This window comes from Ranitomeya imitator, chromosome 6 (genome assembly GCF_032444005.1).
Source record: "Ranitomeya imitator isolate aRanImi1 chromosome 6, aRanImi1.pri, whole genome shotgun sequence".
NCBI classification, from domain to species: domain Eukaryota; kingdom Metazoa; phylum Chordata; class Amphibia; order Anura; family Dendrobatidae; genus Ranitomeya; species Ranitomeya imitator.
In genome coordinates this window covers 558,991,637-559,013,920 of record NC_091287.1, presented here as the reverse complement: position 1 = coordinate 559,013,920, position 22,284 = coordinate 558,991,637, and the positions used below count along the sequence as shown (strand labels likewise).

The 22,284-nt window shown below is 45.6% G+C and overlaps 1 protein-coding gene across 1 annotated transcript in view; it reads left to right on the top strand.

Annotated features, from left to right (window-relative positions):
* The window catches only part of LOC138643173 (mucin-2-like), a 41,625-nt gene that overhangs the window by 8,554 nt on the left and 10,787 nt on the right, over window positions 1-22,284 (top strand). Inside the window, exons 2-3 of the mRNA XM_069732004.1 lie at window positions 4,974-10,040; window positions 13,044-13,117. Coding sequence (XP_069588105.1) covers window positions 4,974-10,040; window positions 13,044-13,117 — 5,141 coding nt within the window. The remainder of the gene's footprint in view (window positions 1-4,973; window positions 10,041-13,043; window positions 13,118-22,284) is intronic.

The following is a 22,284-nucleotide window of genomic DNA, read 5'->3' as shown; positions in this document are numbered from 1 at the left end:
CAGATTATACGCACCACGAAGATCTATCTTAGTGAACCAACTAGCCCCCTTAATCCGAGCAAACAAGTCAGATAACAATGGCAAGGGATACTGAAATTTAACAGTGATCTTATTAAGAAGGCGGTAATCAATACACGGTCTCAGCGAACCATCCTTCTTGGCTACAAAGAAGAACCCTGCTCCCAGTGGTGATGATGATGGGCGAATATGTCCCTTCTCCAGGGATTCCTTCACATAACTGCGCATAGCGGCGTGTTCGGGCACGGATAAATTAAATAATCGACCTTTAGGGAATTTACTACCAGGAATCAAATTGATAGCACAATCACAATCCCTATGCGGAGGTAGGGCATCGGACTTGGGCTCTTCAAATACATCCTGATAATCAGACAAGAACTCTGGGACCTCAGAAGGGGTGGATGACGAAATCGACAAAAATGGAACATCACCATGTACCCCCTGACAACCCCAGCTGGACACCGACATGGAATTCCAATCCAATACTGGATTATGGGTTTGTAGCCATGGCAACCCCAACACGACCACATCATGCAGATTATGCAACACCAGAAAGCGAATAACTTCCTGATGTGCAGGAGCCATGCACATGGTCAGCTGGGCCCAGTACTGAGGTTTATCCTTGGCCAAAGGTGTAGCATCAATTCCTCTCAATGGAATAGGACACCGCAAAGGCTCCAAGAAAAACCCACAACGTTTAGCATAATCCAAATCCATCAGATTCAGGGCAGCGCCTGAATCCACAAACGCCATGACAGAAAACGACGACAAAGAGCATATCAGGGTAATGGACAGAAGGAATTTGGACTGTACAGTACCAATGACGGCAGACCTAGCAGACCGCTTAGTGCGCTTAGGACAATCAGAAATAGCATGAGTGGAATCACCACAGTAGAAACACAGCCCATTCAGACGTCTGTATTCTTGCCGTTCAACTCTGGTCATAGTCCTATTGCACTGCATAGGCTCAGGTTTAACCTCAGGCAATACCGCCAAATGGTGCACAGATTTACGCTCGCGCAAGCGTCGACCGATCTGAATGGCCAAAGACAAAGACTCATTCAAACCAGCAGGCATAGGAAATCCCACCATGACATCCTTAAGAGCCTCAGAGAGACCCTTTCTGAACAAAGCTGCCAGCGCAGATTCATTCCACTGAGTGAGTACTGACCATTTCCTAAATTTCTGACAATATACTTCTATATCATCCTGACCCTGGCACAAAGCCAGCAAATTTTTCTCAGCCTGATCCACTGAATTAGGCTCATCGTACAGTAATCCGAGCGCCAGGAAAAACGCATCGACACTACTCAATGCAGGGTCTCCTGGCGCAAGAGAAAATGCCCAGTCCTGAGGGTCGCCGCGCAAAAAAGAAATAATAATCAAAACCTGTTGAATAGGATTACCAGAAGAATGAGGTTTCAAGGCCAGAAATAGCTTACAATTATTTTTGAAACTTAGAAACTTAGTTCTATCTCCAAAAAACAAATCAGGAATAGGAATTCTTGGTTCTAACATAGATTTCTGATCAATAGTATCTTGAATCTTTTGTACATTTATAACGAGATTATCCATTGAAGAGCACAGACTCTGAATATCCATGTCCACACCTGTGTCCAGAATCACCCAAATGTCTAGGGGAAAAAAAAAAGTGAACACAGAGCAGAGAAAAAAAAATGGTGTCAGAACTTTTTCTTTCCCTCTATTGAGAATCATTAGTTTGGGCTCCTTGTACTGTTATGTCTGCTAATGAAAGGTGTAATGAAGGCAATCCAGAGACACATTGTGCCTAGCGATCCGAGCGCACACAGTGATCTGACAAATACCAAAAAACAAAAGAACGAGCTCTGAGACGTGGAAACTCTGTAGACTGCACACCTGATCCTATCCTAAACACAACTAGTAGCGGCTGTGGATTGCGCCTAACAACTACCTATGCAACTCGGCACAGCCTAAGAAACTAGCTAGCCTGAAGATAGAAAAATAGGCCTGACTTGCCCCCAGAGAAATACCCCAAAGGAAAAGGCAGCCCCCCACATATAATGACTGTGAGTAAGATGAAAAGACAAAACGTAGGGATGAAATAGATTCAGCAAAGTGGGGCCCGATAATCTTAGACAGAGCGAGGATAGTAAAGCGAAATTTGCAGTCTACAAAAAACCCTAAAGCAAAAACCACACAAAGGGGGCAAAAAAGACCCACCGTGCCGAACTAACGGCATGGCGGTACACCCTTTGCTTCTCAGAGCTACCAGCAAAACAAAAGACAAGCTGGACAGAAAAAAAGCAACAAAATAGCAAAAAAGCACTTAGCTATACAGAGCAGCAGGTCACAGGAACAATCAGGAGAAGCTCAGATCCAACACTGGAACATTGACAAGGAGCAGGGATAGCAGCATCAGGCGGAGTTAAGTAACGAAGCAGTTAACGAGCTCACCAGAACACCTGAGGGAGGAAGCTCAGAAGCTGCAGTACCACTTGTGACCACAGGAGTGAATTCAGCCACAGAATTCACAACATATGTGTATGTGTGAGCTAATATATACTGCCAGGGGGAGGGCTTCCTGTTGGCTGGGCATTTATCAGGCTGCCAATTTAGCTTACAAATACTGAGGTAAAAATACTGAGCAAATAACGTGTGAACGAGGTCTAATACAGGAGGAGATGACACACAGGTATATACTACAGGTCCTTCTCAAAAAATTAGCATATAGTGTTAAATTTCATTATTTACCATAATGTAATGATTACAATTAAACTTTCATATATTATAGATTCATTATCCACCAACTGAAATTTGTCAGGTCTTTTATTGTTTTAATACTGATGATTTTGGCATACAACTCCTGATAACCCAAAAAACCTGTCTCAATAAATTAGCATATCAAGAAAAGGTTCTCTAAACGACCTATTACCCTAATCTTCTGAATCAACTAATTAACTCTAAACACATGCAAAAGATACCTGAGGCTTTTATAAACTCCCTGCCTGGTTCATTACTCAAAACCCCCATAATGGGTAAGACTAGCGACCTGACAGATGTCAAGAAGGCCATCATTGACACCCTCAAGCAAGAGGGTAAGACCCAGAAAGAAATTTCTCAACAAATAGGCTGTTCCCAGAGTGCTGTATCAAGGCACCTCAATGGTAAGTCTGTTGGAAGGAAACAATGTTGCAGAAAACGCTGTACAACGAGAAGAGGAGACCGGACCCTGAGGAAGATTGTGGAGAAGGACCGATTCCAGACCTTGGGGAACCTGAGGAAGCAGTGGACTGAGTCTGGTGTGGAAACATCCAGAGCCACCGTGCACAGGCGTGTGCAGGAAATGGGCTACAGGTGCCGCATTCCCCAGGTAAAGCCACTTTTGAACCATAAACAGCGGCAGAGGCGCCTGACCTGGGCTACAGAGAAGCAGCACTGGACTGTTGCTAAGTGGTCCCAAGTACTTTTTTCTGATGAAAGCAAATTTTGCATGTCATTCGGAAATCAAGGTGCCAGAGTCTGGAGGAAGACTGGGGAGAAGGAAATGCCAAAATGCCTGAAGTCCAGTGTCAAGTACCCACAGTCAGTGATGGTGTGGGGTGCCATGTCAGCTGCTGGTGTTGGTCCACTGTGTTTCATCAAGGGCAGGGTCAATGCTTTATGGTGATGAAGATTTCATTTTTTCAGCACGACCTGGCACCTGCTCACAGTGCCAAAACCACTGGTAAATGGTTTACTGACCATGGTATTACTGTGCTCAATTGGCCTGCCAACTCTCCTGACCTGAACCCCATAGAGAATCTGTGGGATATTGTGAAGAGAAAGTTGAGAGACGCAAGACCCAACACTCTGGTTGAGCTTAAGGCCGCTATTGAAGCATCCTGGGCCTCCATAACATCTCAGCAGTGTCACAGGCTGATTGCCTCCATGCCACGCCGCATTGAAGCAGTCATTTCTGCCAAAGGATTCCCGACCAAGTATTGAGTGCATAACTGAACATTATTATTTGATGGTTTTTTTGTTTGTTATTAAAAAACACTTTTATTTGATTGGATGGGTGAAATATGCTAATTTATTGAGACAGGTTTTTTGGGTTATCAGGAGTTGTATGCCAAAATCATCAGTATTAAAACAATAAAAGACCTGACAAATTTCAGTTGGTGGATAATGAATCTATAATATATGAAAGTTTAATTGTAATCATTACATTATGGTAAATAATGAAATTTAACACTATATGCTAATTTTTTGAGAAGGACCTGTACTATACTGTATACAGGAGGAGATGACATACAGGTATATACTATATATACAGGAGGAGATGACACACAGCAGGTATATACTATATACAGGAGGAGATGACATACAGGTATATACTATATATAGAAAGAGATGACATTCAGGTATATACTATATATAGGGGAGATGACACACAGCAGGTATATACTATATACAGGGGAGATGACATACAGGTATATACTATATACAGGACATGACATACAGATGTATACTATATATAAGGGAGATGACAAACATGTATATACTGAGGTGATGAGGTGAAAATGAGAGGTGTGAGGTGAAAATGAAAAGGTGTGAGTGCAAAATGAGAGGAGTGAGGAAAAATAGTGGAGTGATCAGAAAATGACAGATGTGAGGTTGAAGTGACAAGTGTTAGGGGGGAATGAGAGGAGTGAGGGAGAAAATGAGAGGTGTGAGGGAGAAAATGAGAGATGTGAGGGGGAAAATGAAAGATGCGATTGGGAAAATGAGAAGCGTGATGGGAAAATAAGAGAAGTGAGGTGCTATAACTAACCACAGATATTTACTATGCCCAGGCAACGCCGGGCTCTTGAGCTAGTATATTATATATCTTTTATATATTATCTATTATCTATTATCTATCTATCTTTCATCTATCTATCATCTATTACTGTCTATCTATCTCATATGTTACCACTTATTGTCCCTTGCAGTGGCTGTTCCCACCTCCAGTCAGACTGTTACAGCTGCATATTCATTGCCGGATCCTTCAACAATAGGAACAGAACAGACATACACCCCGTCATCTGAGCCTGACACCACAGCTGAGGACACTGAAGATGGCAGCATCACACCCTCCATATTACCGGAAATCAGTATCACCACCACGGTAGACCAAAATGGAAGCCAGGCTGTAGCTACAATCGGTACATCAGAGATTATCATTGCTACAACTGCTGATAACAGTACGAGGAGAGATACAACTGAAGGAACAACTATTGACACCAGTGCAATCATAGATACAACTGACGGACCAACTATTGACACCACAGCTACAACTGAAGGACCAACTATGGACACCAGTGCCATCATAGATACAACTGACGGACCAACTATTGACACCACAGCTACAACTGAAGGACCAACTATGGACACCAGTGCCATCATAGATACAACTGAAGGAACAACTATTGACACCAGTGCCATCATAGATACAACTGACAGACCAACTATTGACACCAGTGCCATCATAGATACAACTGACGGACCAACTATTGACACCAGTGCCGTCATAGATATAACTGAAGGACAAACTATTGACACCACAGGTACAACTGAAGGACCAACTATTGACACCAGTGCCATTATAGATACAACTGACGGACCAGCTATTGACACCAGTGCCATCATAGATAGAACTGACGGACCAACTATTCACACCACAGGTACAACTGAAGGACCAACTATGGACACCAGTGCCATCATAGATACAACTGAAGGAACAACTATTGACACCAGTGCCATCATAGATACAACTGACGGACCAACTATTGACACCAGTGCCGTCATAGATAGAACTGACGGACCAACTATTGACACCACAGGTACAACTGAAGGACCAACTATTGACACCAGTGCAATTATAGATACAACTGACGGACCAGCTATTGACACCAGTGCCATCATAGATAGAACTGACAGACCAACTATTGACACCAGTGCCATCATAGATACAACTGACGGACCAACCATTGACACCAGTGCCGTCATAGATATAACTGAAGGACCAACTATTGACACCAGTGCCATTATAGATACAACTGACGGACCAGCTATTGACACCAGTGCCATCATAGATAGAACTGACGGACCAACTATTCACACCACAGGTACAACTGAAGGACCAACTATTGACACCAGTGCCATCATAGATACAACTGACGGACCAACTATTGACACCAGTGCCATCATAGATACAACTGACAGAGCAACTATTGACACCAGTGCTATCATAGATACAACTGAAGGACCAACTGTTGACACCAGTGACATCATAGATAGAACTGACGGACCAACTATTGACACCACAGCTACAACTGAAGGACCAACTATTGACACCAGTGCCATCATAGATACAACTGACGGACCAACTATTGACATCAGTGCCATCATAGATGCAACTGACGGACCAAATATTGACACCAGTGCCATCATAGATACAACTGAAGGACCAACTATTGACACCAGTGCCATCATAGATACAACTGAAGGAACAACTATTGATACCAGTGCCATCATAGATACAACTGAAGGAACAACTATTGACACCACAGCTACAAATGAAGGACCAATTATTGACACCAGTGCTATCATAGATACAACTGAAGGACCAACTATTGACACCAGTGCCATCATAGATACAACTGACGGACCAACTATTGACACCAGTGACATCATAGATAGAACTGACGGGCCAACTATTGACACCAGTGACATCATAGATAGAACTGACGGGCCAACTATTGACACCACAGCTACAACTGAAGGACCGACTATTGACACCAGTGCCATCATAGATACAACTGAAGGACCAACTATTGACACCAGTGCCATCATAGATACAACTGACGGACCAACTATTGACACCAGTGCCATCATAGATACAACTGAAGGACCAACTATTGACACCAGTGCCATCATAGATACAATTGAAGGACCAACTATTGACACCACAGCTACAAATGAAGGACCAACTATTGACAACAGTGCTATCATAGATACAACTGAAGGACCAGCTATTGACACCACAGCTACAAATGAAGGACCAACTATTGACACCAGTGCCAACATTGATACAACTGAAGGAACAACTATTGACACCAGTGCCATCATAGATACAACTGAAGGAACAACTATTGACACCAATGCCATAATAGATACAACTGAAGCAACAACTATTGACACCAGTGCCAAAATAGATACAACTGAAGGACCAACTATTGACACCAGTGCCATCATAGATACAACTGAAGGACCAGCTATTGACACCAGTGCCATCATAGATACAACTGAAGGACCAGCAATTGACACCAGTTCCATCATAGATACAACTGAAGGACCAACTATTGACACCAGTGCCATCATAGATACAACTGAAGGACCAACTATTGACACCAGTGCTATTAGAGATACAAATGAAGGAACAACTATTGACACCAGTTGCATCATAGATACAACTGAAGGACCAACTATTGACACCAGTGCCATCATAGATACAACTGGAGGACCAGCAATTGACACCAGTGCCATCACAAATTTAACTGCAGGACCAACTACTGACACCAGTGCCATCATAGATATAACTGAAGGACCAACAATTGACACCAGTGCCATCATAGATACAACTGAAGGACCAACTATTGACACCAGTGCCATCATAGATGTAACTGAAGGACCAGCTATTGACACCAGTGCCATCATAGATATAACTGAAGGAACAACTATTGACACCAGTGCCATCATAGATATAACTGAAGGAACAACTATTGACACCAGTGCCATCATAGATATAACTGAAGGACCAGCAATTGACACCAGTGCCATAATAGATACAACTGAAGGACCAACTATTGACACCAGTGCCATCATAGATACAACTGAAGGACCAACTATTGACACCAGTGCCATCATAGATGCAACTGAAGGGCCAACTATTGACACCAGTGCCATCATAGATACAACTGAAGGACCAGCAATTGACACCAGTGCCATCATAGATATAACTGAAGGACCAGCTATTGACACCAGTGCCATCATAGATATAACTGAAGGACCAACTATTGACACCAGTGCCATCATAGATATAACTGACGGACCAACTATTGACACTAGTGCCATCATAGATATAACTGAAGGACCAACTATTGACACTAGTGCCATCATAGATATAACTGAAGGACCAACAATTGACACCAGTGCCATCATATATACAACTGAAGGACCAACTATTGACACCAGTGCCATCATAGATGTAACTGAAGGACCAACTATTGACACCAGTGCCATCATAGATGTAACTGAAGGACCAGCTATTGACACCAGTGCCATCATAGATATAACTGAAGGACCAGCTATTGACACCAGTGCCATCATACATACAACTGAAGGACCAACTATTGACACCAGTGCCATCATAGATGTAACTGACGGACCAACTATTGACACCAGTGCCATCATAGATGTAACTGAAGGACCAACTATTGACACCAGTGCCATCATAGATATAACTGAAGGACTAACTATTGACACCAGTGCCATCATAGATATAACTGAAGAACCAACTATTGACACCAGTGCCATCATAGATATAACTGAAGGACCAGCTATTGACACCAGTGCCATCATAGATACAACTGAAGGAACAACTATTGACACCAGTGCCATCATAGATATAACTGAAGGACCAGCTATTGACACCACAGCTACAAATGAAGGACCAACTATTGACACCAGTGCTATCATAGATGTAACTGAAGGACCAACTATTGACACCAGTGCCATCATAGATGTAACTGAAGGACCAGCTATTGACACCAGTGCCATCATAGATATAACTGAAGGACCAACTATTGACACCAGTGCCATCATAGATATAACTGAAGGACCAACTATTGACACCAGTGCCATCATAGATATAACTGAAGGAACAACTATTGACACCAGTGCCATCATAGATATAACTGAAGGACCAACTATTGACACCAGTGCCATCATAGATATAACTGAAGGACCAACTATTGACACCAGTGCCATCATAGATGTAACTGAAGGACCAGCTATTGACACCAGTGCCATCATAGATGTAACTGAAGGACCAGCTATTGACACCAGTGCCATCGTAGATATATCTGAGAGAGTAGCTACAGCTATTGATATCAGTTCTACCATAGATACAACTAAGCCAATAGATAAAAGTGCCACAGATACGACCAAAGCAGTAGACACTGCTACTGGTATCAGTACTACAGTGGGATCAAATGAAGGTATATATACAACAATTCACACCATTGCTATCATAGATATAAGTGAAGGATTAGATACAACTGAGGGATTCAAATCCTTTGTGACTTCTGGTGTTACTACAGCTGGATCCACCATCGTTCAGACATACACCGCACTCCCAGATACCACAATGATGTCTACAGATACTTCAGCCCCAACTGAAGTGACATCCGGTTACATACCAGGAACTTCTACAATAATGTTTAATATAAGCAATTACATTTCTACAATTCCTACACCCGAAATTGCCCCTTCTACAACAGAACTTTCCTATTTAACTGAGACCGTGTCCTCTGGAAAAGTGACCTCGAGCTTTGATGTAACTACTTCTCAACCTACTAGCACAATTACTATGACCCCCGAGTCAAACAACACTTCTCCAGCACTGAGTTCTCGACACAACGTAGACTCAACAGCAACCTCAATAACTACACCGTCTACTATCATCAGCCCGGAGACAAATACTACAACCAATGTACCGGAATCATCTACCTCCATCTTACCTTCAACGACCATTGACCCCAGCATTGCAACGAGTCCAACTCCCGGGACCTATGACACTTTAGTAACTAGTACTATACAAAGTGCAACAAGTGTGACTACTCCATCCTCAGTGGTTTCATCGTCCTCAGTTATTTCAGAATATACAACCATCAACCCTGTGCTCAATACTACGCCCAGTACTACAGTGACCACCCCTGAACAAAATGTGACAGTCGGTAAGTTATGTGTCATTTGGATTATAGATTTACATTCAGGCGACAAGAAAGAGAAGAGTGAAAGAGGTGGAGAAATAGACTGTTTTGATCCATTCTAGTAAGTGTTGTATCTCACTGCAAAGCTGGATTCACAAACTCTAGTATGCTTTAGAATGTTCTTTATTCTGCAGCTTTCTAAAAATCGTTTTATCTCATACCAGAGCAGGATTCACATCTACTCTACTTAGTATTGTTTCATAATTTTCCAAAATGCTGCAACTCATTAGTACGTGTTTTTCTTACCCTAGAGCTGAATTCACAGCTACATGGTTCAGTATTCCTCCATGCTGCAGCTTTCTAGTACGTGTTTTATCCCACCGCAAAGCTGGATTCATAAACTCTACTTTGCTTTATAATATCCTCCATGCTGCAGCCTTCTAAAAAGTGTTTTATGTCCTAACAGAGCGGGATTAACATCTACTCTGTTTAATAATTTTCCACCATGAGGCAGTTCGCTAGTGTTTTTCTCACCCTAGAGCTGAATTCGCAGCTACATGGTTCAGTATTCCTGCATAATGTCCTCAATGCTGCAACTTTCACAAAAGTGTTTTATATAACTCAGAGCTATATTCACAGCTACACTGCTCAATACTGTTATATAATGTCCTTCACATTGCTGATTCTAAAAGTGGGCTACATAGAGACAGAAGAGAAGAAATCCCCCGTGTATGTGTGTGCAATAAATGGGAGACATCATTGCAGCTAGTCTCCACCAAATAGTTCTGAAACAAAGAGTTAGAACATGCAGAGGGGAAAACTGGTGAAAAATGCCAAATCCATGTCATAGAATGTCCACAAATAGTGTTATTTCCCATGATCAGGCACCAATAGTGACAGTGTAACCAAGAAAAAATGGGCCTCAGAGCAGTTAATAGTTAATATATAATTATTTTTTTACAAATAATATACAGAGAGAAATCATTACAATAAATACATGAAATAAAGAGAAGGGATAGTGACACCTTAGCGCCACATCTGTTAAGGTTAGTACACAACGCAGAAAAACAATATCATAACTTGTCCCAATGTGTAATCTCTGCACGGTGGACCCCGGGCTTATACCATCTTTATAATTATTTGGTGCCTTCCGCCAGCCCTAACAGCGCGTTTCGCTATGGTGCTTCTTTGGGGGGCGTATCATTTATTGCACTTGCACTTTTGACTTCAGTGTTAGAGTCTATATATCCAGCTTTATCCCTGCCGTTCCCTCATTATTTATTGCTTGTGCTGCTTTTCGATATGATTGATTTATTATCAGAGATGGTTTCTTTTGGGTTTTCTCTGTAGTCCCATTGGGACAAGTTATGATATTGTTTTTCTGCGTTGTGTACTAACCTTATCAGACGTGGCACTTAGGTGTCACTATCCCCTCTCTTTAGTTCATGTATTTATTTTAATGATTTCTCTCTGTATATTATTTGTAATAAATTAATTATATATTAAGTATTAACTGCTCTGAGGCCCATTTTTTCTTGGTTACATTATATGTTTTGTGGTAGAGCTATAACTGTTTGGCCCACTCTGGTAAACCAATAGTGACAGGTACACTTTAATTTCTGGTGTACTTCGTAGTACCTCTGTATACTCCGTCCGTCCTGTCCTCAACCCTCACTCTACCAAAATGCTTGTGCATGCCCTCATCATCTCCCGCCTGGACTACTGCAACATCCTCCTCTGTGGCCTCCCTGCTAACACTCTCGCACCCCTCCAGTCCATCCTTAACTCTGCTGCCCGACTAATTAATCTCTCTCCTCGCTACACTCCTGCTTCCCCTCTTTGCAAATCCCTTCACTGGCTCCCAATTTTCCAGGGTAAACTACTAACACTGATCTACAAAGCCATCCATAACCTTTCTCCTCCGTATATTTCCACACTAATCTCTCAATATCTTCCCTCACGTAATCTCCGGTCCTCCCAAGACCTCCTCCTCTCCTCCACACTTATTCGCTCCTCACCCAATCTCCTCCAAGACTTCTCCCGAATATCCTCCATCCTCTGGAATTCTGTGCCCAAACACATCCAGTTATCCACTACATTTGGATCCTTCAAAAGAAACCTGAAAACCCAACTCTTCAAGGAAGCTTACAGCCTGTAAAGACCACACGGCCACCTCAACACCATTGGAGCTACTGCAACCCCCGACCTACTGTCTCCTTCCCCATAATCCTGTAGAATGTAAGCCCGCAAGGGCAGGGTCCTCGCCCCTCTGTACCAGTCCGTCATTGTTAGTTTCTTTACTGTAAGTGATATTTGTATTTTGATGATGTAACCCCTTCTCATGTACAGCACCATGGAATCAATGGTGCTATATGAATAAATAATAATAATAGTCTCAGAGGTAAAAGTCACATGGTTTCCATTTACACAAAAAAATGCCAAAAATTAGGTCTGAAGACTCATCCTGGCTGTGAAGATGGGGTCCGAAAATTCTATGAATAGATTAAGCGAACTCCACCATAACCAAGAATGAGAATTTGGATATTTTGGATTTCCTTCCACATCAGGTGGACAGGACCAACACTGAGGAGTAAGGGGGTCAGTAGCCCCCAATTATGGAGTCTGGCAGCTCGCTGAACTTATTAGTCTGGCAGCTCGCTGAACTTATTAATATATCATTTCTCGTAGTAAGAATTCTCCTTTAAAGTGGGTCTCTAATCAAATCTTCATAATTAAGATCTTACTATTACTTTCATGTAACACCAGGACCAAAAATGGTTTTACCAGCCGCTGTATAAACTATTGATTTATGGAAATTCCCGATCGGTGACATCACTTCCTGCTCTGTCGCTATTGGCCGAAGCTGCACCGCCTCCGGCTATTAAAGAGCAGGAAGTGATGTCAGAGAAGGGGCGCCAGATTTTACAAACCTTTCCTATATATTCTAGTAACATGCAGCCATCTTGCTGCCTTCTGTGGGATCACCATGAAATCCTAATTACAATTTTTCACCTCTATATTTTTCAGCAACCGCAGTCCTGAGACTTAAGCTAACGAGCATCTCATCCGATAACAACACAATCGGTGCTTTGGTAGGAAAGGTAACTCGTGTTCGATTTCTTAGATTTGCTATGATCTTCATGGAACAGGAAAGTTGGTAACGGGAATACAGGCTGTGGAACTGCAGACAGCTGTTTCAGGGTGTTTGCCCCTCATTGGTGAGAATCCCTTTAGGCAACGTTGGGGTTAGTCATTCTCTTTAAAGGGGATGTCCAGGCATGAGGTTACAGTCTACGTTAGGAGGATTCTCCTGTGTCAGGAGCGGGCGATCGCGTGATGGCAAGTATGTGATTTGAACACATGCGGTCACAAGCCGACTAGATGTGCTCGGCCTCGCTCAATACTAGTGAATGAAGCAAGGCCACGCACGTCTAGTCGGACTGTGACCAGAAGTATACACATCACATATGAGCTGTCACATGACCACCCGCTCCCGGCGTCGAAGATTCTTTACCGCATGCATTGCGAGGATTCAAAAGTCTGCGGTCACATGAAGACTTTAACCACAAGCCTGGACAACCTCTGTAAAGAGATAAGCTGGGTATGTAGACCTGGCAATGCACCATGGGAGAAAAGTATACAGACTAAATCTGATTAGAACAAAATAAATTATCCGGCAAACGCCAACATAATGTCCAACCCTGAGCCTTCCAATATGACCGATCCAGAGATTCATCTACAGAAAGCTGTGCCAGACTGGTTACTCCTCATCAGTGTAATGCAAAGTATGGAGTCTTACAGGAAAAGCCCCATAGGAGAAAAGTCCACAACTTAGTTCTATCGCCAAATGAAAAAGATGATCTCACAAGTCATATCAAGGAGGACCAGCTAAGATGGAAGTCATTGTGCAACCCTGTAATAAGCCAAAAAATGCCTCATGGGTGTCGCTCTCAGCCAGCCAGACTTCTGCGTGCTGATGAGGGGCAAGAACCCCCAAAACACCTGTCTGTAGATGAGGTTTTGGCCTGGCATTTATCCCAGGTCACATTGAAAGGCTTGTTAAAGGTAATGTCTGATAGAAAAGATAACCTTGTAAAAGGGGATCTGCACCCCACAGTACATGTGACAGTTATGAAGACTATGTGGGTCCCATTTATGTGCGCATTGCATCAAAAGACTAGCTGACTATGGAGTCTAACTGCTCCATGGGATATAAATATGTAAATCAGCTCTGTCACAGAACTAAAGAAGTAAAGTGTTCCCTAGGAGAGGAAACCTCTCTATAAAGCAATGCCAGACCATTTAAAAAGGTTTTCTGTTGTTCTATAATTGTCTTGTCGATCAGACCTCCACCATTCTATAATTGTCCTGATAGTGAGAGCCCCAAGGTTCTATAAGGGTCCTGGTGGTCAGACCCCCACTGTTCTATAAGGATCCTGGTAGTCAGACCCCCACCTTTCTATAAGGGTCCTGGTGGTCAGACCCCCACCGTTCTATAAGGGTCCTGGTGGTCAGACCCCCACCGTTCTATAAGGTTCTTGATGATTAGACCTCCACCGTTCTATAAGGGTCCTGGTAGTCAAACCCCCACCGTTCTATAAGGGTCCTGGTGGTCAGACCCCCACCATTCTATAAGGGTCCTGGTGGTCAGACCCCCACCGTTCTATAAGGGTCCTGGCGGTCAGACCCCCACCATTCTATAAGGGTCCTGGCGGTCAGACCCCCACCGTTCTATAAGAGTCCTGATAGTCAGACCCCCACCATTCTATAAGTGTCCTGGTAGTCAGACCCCCATCGTTCTATAAGGGTCCTGGTTGTCATACCCCCACCGTTCAATAATTGTCCTGATAGTGAGAGCCCCAAGGTTCTATAAGGGTCCTGGTAGTCAGACCCCCACCGTTCTATAAGGGTCTTGGTAGTCAAACCCCCACCGTTCTATAAGGCTCCTGATGGTCAGACCCCCACCGTTCAATAAGGGTCCTGGCGGTCAGACCCCCACCATTCTATAAGGGTCCTGGCGGTCAGACCCCCACCGTTCTATAAGAGTCCTGATAGTCAGACCCCCACCATTCTATAAGGGTCCTGGTAGTCAGACCCCCACCGTTCTATAAGGGTCCTGGTTGTCATACCCCCACCGTTCAATAATTGTCCTGATAGTCAGAGCCCCAAGGTTCTATAAGGGTCCTGGTAGTCAGACCCCCACCGTTCTATAAGGGTCCTGGTAGTCAGACCCCCACCATTCAATAAGGGTCCTGGCGGTCAGACACCCACCATTCTATAAGGGTCCTGGCGGTCAGACCCCCATCATTCTTTAAGGGTTCTGGCGATCAGACCCCCACTATTCTATAAGGGTAATGGCAGTCAGACCCCCACTGCTCTATAAGGTTCTTGCTGGTTAGACCTCCACCATTCTATAAGGGTCTTGGTGGTCAGACCCCCACTGTTCTATATGAGTCCTGGTAGTCAGACCCACACCGTTCTACATGAGTCCTGGTAGTCAGACCCCCACCATTCTAAAAGAGTCCTGTGGTCAGACCCCCACCATTCTATAAGAGTCCTGGTAGCCAGATCCCCACTGTTCTATAAGGGTCCTGGCGATCAGACCCCCACTATTCTATAAGGGTCCTGGTAGTCAGACCCCCACCGTTCTATAAGATTCTTGATGATCAGACCTCCACTGTTCTATAAGGGTCCTGGTGGTCAGACCCCCACCGTTCTACATGAGTCCTGGTGGTCAGACCCCCACCGTTCTACATGAGTTCTAGTGGTCAGACCCCCACCGTTCTATAAGAGTCCTGGTAGCCAGATCCCCACCGTTCTATAAGGGTCTTGGTGGTCAGACCACCACCGTTCTACATGAGTTCTAGTGGTCAGACCCCCACCGTTCTATAAGAGTCCTGGTAGCCAGACCCCCACCGTTCTATAAGGGTCTTGGTGGTCAGACCACCACCGTTCTACATGAGTCCTGGTGGTCAGACCCCCACCGTTCTACATGAGTTCTGATGGTCAGACCCCCACCGTTCTATAAGGGTCCTGGTGGTCAGACCCCCACTGTTCTACAAGTTATCACCTACTGTACAACGTCCTTTCAACCTCTTTAAAGGATCCTTGGACGCTGACTTATACAGCAGCTTCATCTTTCTTTCGCTCCACTAGAAAACAAATTTTCATACTTTTCTCTCATGGAGCTTCGCCCAGTAGCTTCTATATTCCATCCTTCCCGCACATTGCTCTTACACTTCACCAGCCTCCTATACTACGAGCTGCAGATCGCCATTACAAGGTTATTACTTCTTTTTTAAACAAAAGCCAACAACAATGAAAGTAACAAACCACAAACCTTGATCCGATCAGTAATAACACAATAATGACATTGTGGCCGCACCCTAATACATTCACACAGCCGCCAGCTGTCCGCTAGGGGATTTCTAAGCCAAAGTAAACACTTCACAATAAGCTGAGCCGCATTTCCGCATGTTTCCAGTCCATAAAACAAGTCAGAGTTTCTATTTTGCTCATTGTATATATTGTGGACCTGAGCGATATTCCCAACGGCTGCGCCACTAATCAGATAAGATAAAAGCTCTTATTTCACGTCTTATATAATTACTCCCAAAATTGAAGATTTAGTCGCCAGTTACTATTCCCCATGTTCACACTTTAATTCCCAGGCTTCAGATTTTACCTCCTGATCACTAATTGATGAGAGCGGATTCATCTCTGTACTCTCCAGCTGTTCCACAGTAAATGCATATGTATTCACTAACAAATATAATAGCTTACAACTGGTATTTATTATAGCTTAGGATCGTAAGCTTGACAGTGAAATCAAACTGTGCTCCAGCTGCACACAGTGTGAACAGGAACTTCCTGGTTCTTTTTTTTCTTTTTAACAATGCTTTACGGGCAATATAACACTATTGATGGAGACAGAAACTCATGCATTATTAAACAGTAGTAAGTAGTGTAAGATTGCTCTCACTAAGTGTATTGGGGGACACTCGCTTGGCACGGGATTGACGTAGTCAGGCACGATTTTTGAACACAAAACAGTCCATACGGTTTATTAAAGGGTCATAAACCGGGTTATGCACAGTTCACATTATACATTCATCAAACACAATAGGCACCAACTGGTGATATTAACTTGCAGCTTTAACTTAAACACTTCTTTTACGGCTTTGTTTCACGGACACTAAACACGCTGGGCCTCTCACTTCACCCAGTATCATGGGTGTCCGTATGCCGTACACTTCACCAATGTCCATTGAGCACAACAGGCACCAACATACGACATTACAGGTTTAACTCACGTTTACGGCTTTGTCTCACAGACACTAAACATGCTGGACCTCTCACTTCGCCCAGTTACCATGGGTGTCTGTACGCCGTACACTTCACCAATGTCCCAAGTCACATACCGAGCATATGACATTGGGTCGCGGTCTCTAAACACGCCGAACCTCACTCCGTTCAGTCACCGTGGGAGACCACACAGTTCATAGAGCATCACAAGCACCAATAGTCTGTAAAGGTACCTGACGGGAGCTCCTGCTCCACCTGCTGACTCCTTGTCAGTCCACTCCTCCGGGAAAGCTGCCTCACAGGAATCACCAACTTGCCTGGGCGGCATATCTTAGTCAGTCCAGACCCACCGAAGGACGGTTACTTCCCCACATGAACCGCACGTGTGACCTGTCCAGGTGCTATTTAGGACCTCGTCCAACACCCCAGGCCACCCGCAAGTCCAAAGCCCCACCATGTGCTATTCAGAACTCCTACTCCCAGGAAATTCCACACAGGTTGTTCAGTGTGCTATTCAGGACTCCTACTCCCAGGAAAATCCAACACACCAGGCTCACCAGGTCCAAAGCCCCACCATGAGCTATTCAGAACTCCTACTCCCAGGAAATCCAACACAGGTGGTTCAGTGTGCTATTCAGGGATCCGGTCCTACTCCCAGAACCTCCCAACACACAGGTTTTCCAGGACCTTCCACTGGAATCACACAGGTCACTCACAGCGACCATACACAGGGACAACACAGGGACCATGTGACCCACACCCTGTTCACATTATATACCTTGAACAACTCCCCTGGGTAGGAGTGTGGGTGTGTGTGGCTAGTCTGACCCGCCCATCTCTCATGACTAGCCCTGCCAATCTCCCATTAGAACTTACACATTTACTTGTGGGACTACAGGTCCCAGCACACCAACAAAACTTCAGACTGGCAGCGCAGAGTCCCCTCCTCTGCGACACATATATCGGCCATTCACCACAATGCCGGATTTTGTCACATCACCACATCCATGCCTGTCATTCCCATGCACTCTCACGGCCTCCATGCACATCCCAAAGAGCACTCACAGCGCCCCCTAGCTGTCACAGGGGTCACTGCATCACATACCCTCCCCCTCTGTTCAAACTTGTGGGGTTGAACACCTGTCACACACCTGGGGTCTCGAGACAGGTCATACACGTTACCTTGCCCTACCAGTCGAGAGAACCGTCTCAGTCGGTTTTGAGCATCACACATAACCACACCCTTGTTGGGTTTACCCCGCCCCCAGCGGTCAACACGTAGGCCTTGAGCTTTGGCCGTTTTGTCACAGTCTGTCTGTGTCACTAAACCTTTAGTCACCACACTTTCCAAGTGCGCCCCATTACCCGGCCTTTCTCTCCATGGCCACCACCCATGGTTGGTGCAGTCATGAGTCCCACTTACAGTCGAGGCTACTGTCTGGTCAGAGTTTGCCCCTCTGTCACCACTTTGGCTATAAGGTCTCCCACCTATGTCACTCAGTCCTGAGTTAGCTGAGGCGACACCACTTCTTTCATCTGACAGGGTACTCCCACCCCTTTGTTTGTCCACATTTCGGGTCGAAAGTGGCCGCCATCTTCCATCAAATGGGCGTAGCCGTCCTGTAAGGCGCCGTCCTTCAACCCTTAACTGCTCCATTTCCTTCAGCCATACCATGCGATATTCCAGCAGAGTCCGCATTTTGTTAAGGCTCTCCACTGTTCCCACCATGAAGAAGGGAACCATACCCTTTTCCCGGGGTAACTGGTCTTCGTGGACACCAGGTATTCTCAACCTCACCACTCCAGATTTGTCCACCATCTCTTGCATGGCTTGACCACTCCTTCCAATGACCTTCTTCACCATAAAGACGGGTACCTGTATTACCCCTTCCTGAAGACTCCGAGCTTTCCTCATAAGCTCCAGCCGCCTAGCAGCATCTTCATTCTTCTATTGGGCCATCCACTTTGTGCGCACATATCTCAAGTGCATGTCACTCAGGGTGGCTACTCTCTTCGCTGTGACCTCAGTTATGGACAGTATCACTAACTGACTTGTTTCCGGGGTCCAGTTCACCTTACAGGCCCCCACAGCTCTCTTAAACCCTTCATGCATAGACTCCCTGGCACATGCCTCTCTCAGGTCTTCAGGTACGTCTATCATGCACCTGAGCAAGGAAGACTCCTTCTCTTCTGCTGTCAGACACCCATCTTGTTCCGCTTCCATCTTCTCCCAGGCTGCTTTATTCATTGACTGGCTTTCTGCCAGGCAACCTATGAGCTCCACCACCTCTTTCTCTAAGGCCCCCACATGGCGCTCAGCAGCCCATCTCCGAAGCTCCTCTTGCTTCAACCGGGTATCCACTTCAGGCCCCACTCCTTTGGTGGCCTCCTCAACTTCTGTACCCCCAGACTTTGCACTGTCAGCGTCAGCTTTCTCTTGCGTCTCAGCAGTGACATCCTTAGGTTCGTCCCGTTCCCCTGGGACTTTAAAGTACTCCAGACACTTCAAGTCCTCAGCACGAGGTTTTCTGGAGCCTTCACCCTCTTCCGTCACATCTTCACAAGGTGCAACTGGTACAGCCCCTTTGCCTTTTCTACGTCTCCGGCGACGGGAGGTAGATTTGCCATTTGTACCCGAGTCACCTTTACTGCACTCTTTACCACTGGCGTCATCATCTGAATGGAAGTCACCACCACCCAATTGGTCTTCCTGGAACTGACAGTCCCCACTTAAACAGGTCACAATTTCTGGTATGGCTGTCACCGCCATCCTGTCTTCACCCTGTGGAGCCCTTTCGTTCCTCTGTGTCAGTATTTCTGATACCACTACATCGGACTCAGTTGTAGCGCTTGTTACTGGCCATGTCATGTCACAGTCACCCTTGGAGTCTGTGTCACACCCCCCAACATGGTGAACCCTCAAGTCACTCTTTAACCGGGTGTCAGCTTCATAGGCTTTAGTAACCACGTCACCTAAAGTCAAATTGGGGTACCCATCAGGTGACATGTCCGTAAGTTGGGCAGAGGCACCTTCCCCACTGGTCAACCCGTCGTCTGACCCACCAACTCTGGGAGATATAAATGCTTTAAGGTATGCAACCCCACCAGCTGAGAGCCTTCCATTCTCTTGTTGTAAAGAAGCTCCCTTCTCCCACAATTCTGTGAACAACCTAGAGTCCCGGCCAATTATCACTGGGCAGAGTAAGGTTGAGACTATGGCCACATCATGGATTGCACTGTCCTTGGCCATCTCTAGGACCACCCTGGCCACTGGATAGCCCTTAGTGTACCCATGGATGCAGGTGACCGTGACCTTCCTACTGGGTATTTCGAATTCATCGGGTGCAACTCTCACTAGAGTCACCGGACCCCTAGAATCGACCAGTCCACACATTTCCATCTCATGCATCCGTAGGGCACACCCCCGTAAACTTTCACCAGGTGGATAGTTCACACCGCATACCGGACACACATAGCTTACTCGCCCTGGGCACCAATTTGACTGCGGTACCTCTTTGGGAGACTCTGCCCCCTTTTGGGAAACCACCATTTCCCGAGATTCCACCTCTTTTGGGGCTCCTACCCCTCTTCGCCTTACCACCCCTTTTTGGGACTCCGCCCCCTTTTGGGCAACCATCCCCGTTCGGGTCACCGCCCACTTTTAGGGATACCACCCCTTACCTGGGGACACCCCGTGGACTCCCCCACGGCACTCAGGCCCCAGTTTGCACAGTACACCACTATGTCTCTGGGCTTGTACTGGCCCTTTAAGAGTCTGCACGATCTGGGAAAGGAAAAAAAATTTTTTTTTTTCTTTTTTTATATGTCACTTCACCAGCTCCTGCTGGTACTGCCACAGCTCCCGCTGCAGCCACATAACCGGCACCTCCGGCTGCCGACGACACACTGCTGCGGAACCTCTTGCTGCAACTGCAGCTATGGTCTACAAGGCTCTGCATGGCTCCACCGCAAACTTCGTGGACCCGCCGATCCACAGCAAGCCGCTTGTCACCTTCGTGGACCCGCCGATCCACCGCAAGACGCTTGTCACCTTCGTGGACCCGCCAATCCACAGCAAGACGCTTGTAACCCCGCCGAGTTACAGGCTAGACGCCATCTTCGTGGCTCCGCCGAGTCACAGCAATTAACTCTGAACGTGCCACCTGGAACGTTGCCCGCATTCGAACGCCATATGTAAGATTGCTCTCACTAAGTGTATTGGGGGACACTCGCTTGGCACGGGATTGACGTAGTCAGGCACAATTTTTGAACACAAAACAGTCCATGCGGTTTATTAAAGGGTCATAATCCGGGCTATGCACAGTTCATATTATACATTCATCAAACACAATAGGCACCAACTGGTGATATTAACTTGCAGCTTTAACTTAAACACTTCTTTTACGGCTTTGTCTCACAGACACTAAACATGCTGGACCTCTCACTTCACCCAGTTACCATGGGTGTCTGTACGCCGTACACTTCACCAATGTCCCATGTCACATACAGCGCATATGACACTGGGTCGCGGTCTCTAAACACGCCGAACCTCACTGCGTTCAGTCAGTGTGGGAGACCACACAGTTCATGGAACATCACAAGCACCAACAGTCTGTAAAGGTACCTGACGGGAGCTCCTGCTCCACCTGCTGACTCCTTGTCAGTCCACTCCTCCGGGAAAGCTGCCTCACAGGGATCACCAACTTGCCTGGGCGGCATATCTTAGTCAGTCCAGACCCACCGAAGGACGGTTACTTCCCCACATGAACCGCACGTGTGACCTGTCCAGGTGCTATTCAGGACTTCGTCCAACACCCCAGGCCACCCACAAGTCCAAAGCCCCACCATGTGCTCTTCAGGACTCCTACTCCCAGGAAATCCAACACAGGTTGTTCAGTGTGCTATTCAGGACTCCTACTCCCAGGAAATTCCACACAGGTTGTACAGTGTGCTATTCAGGACT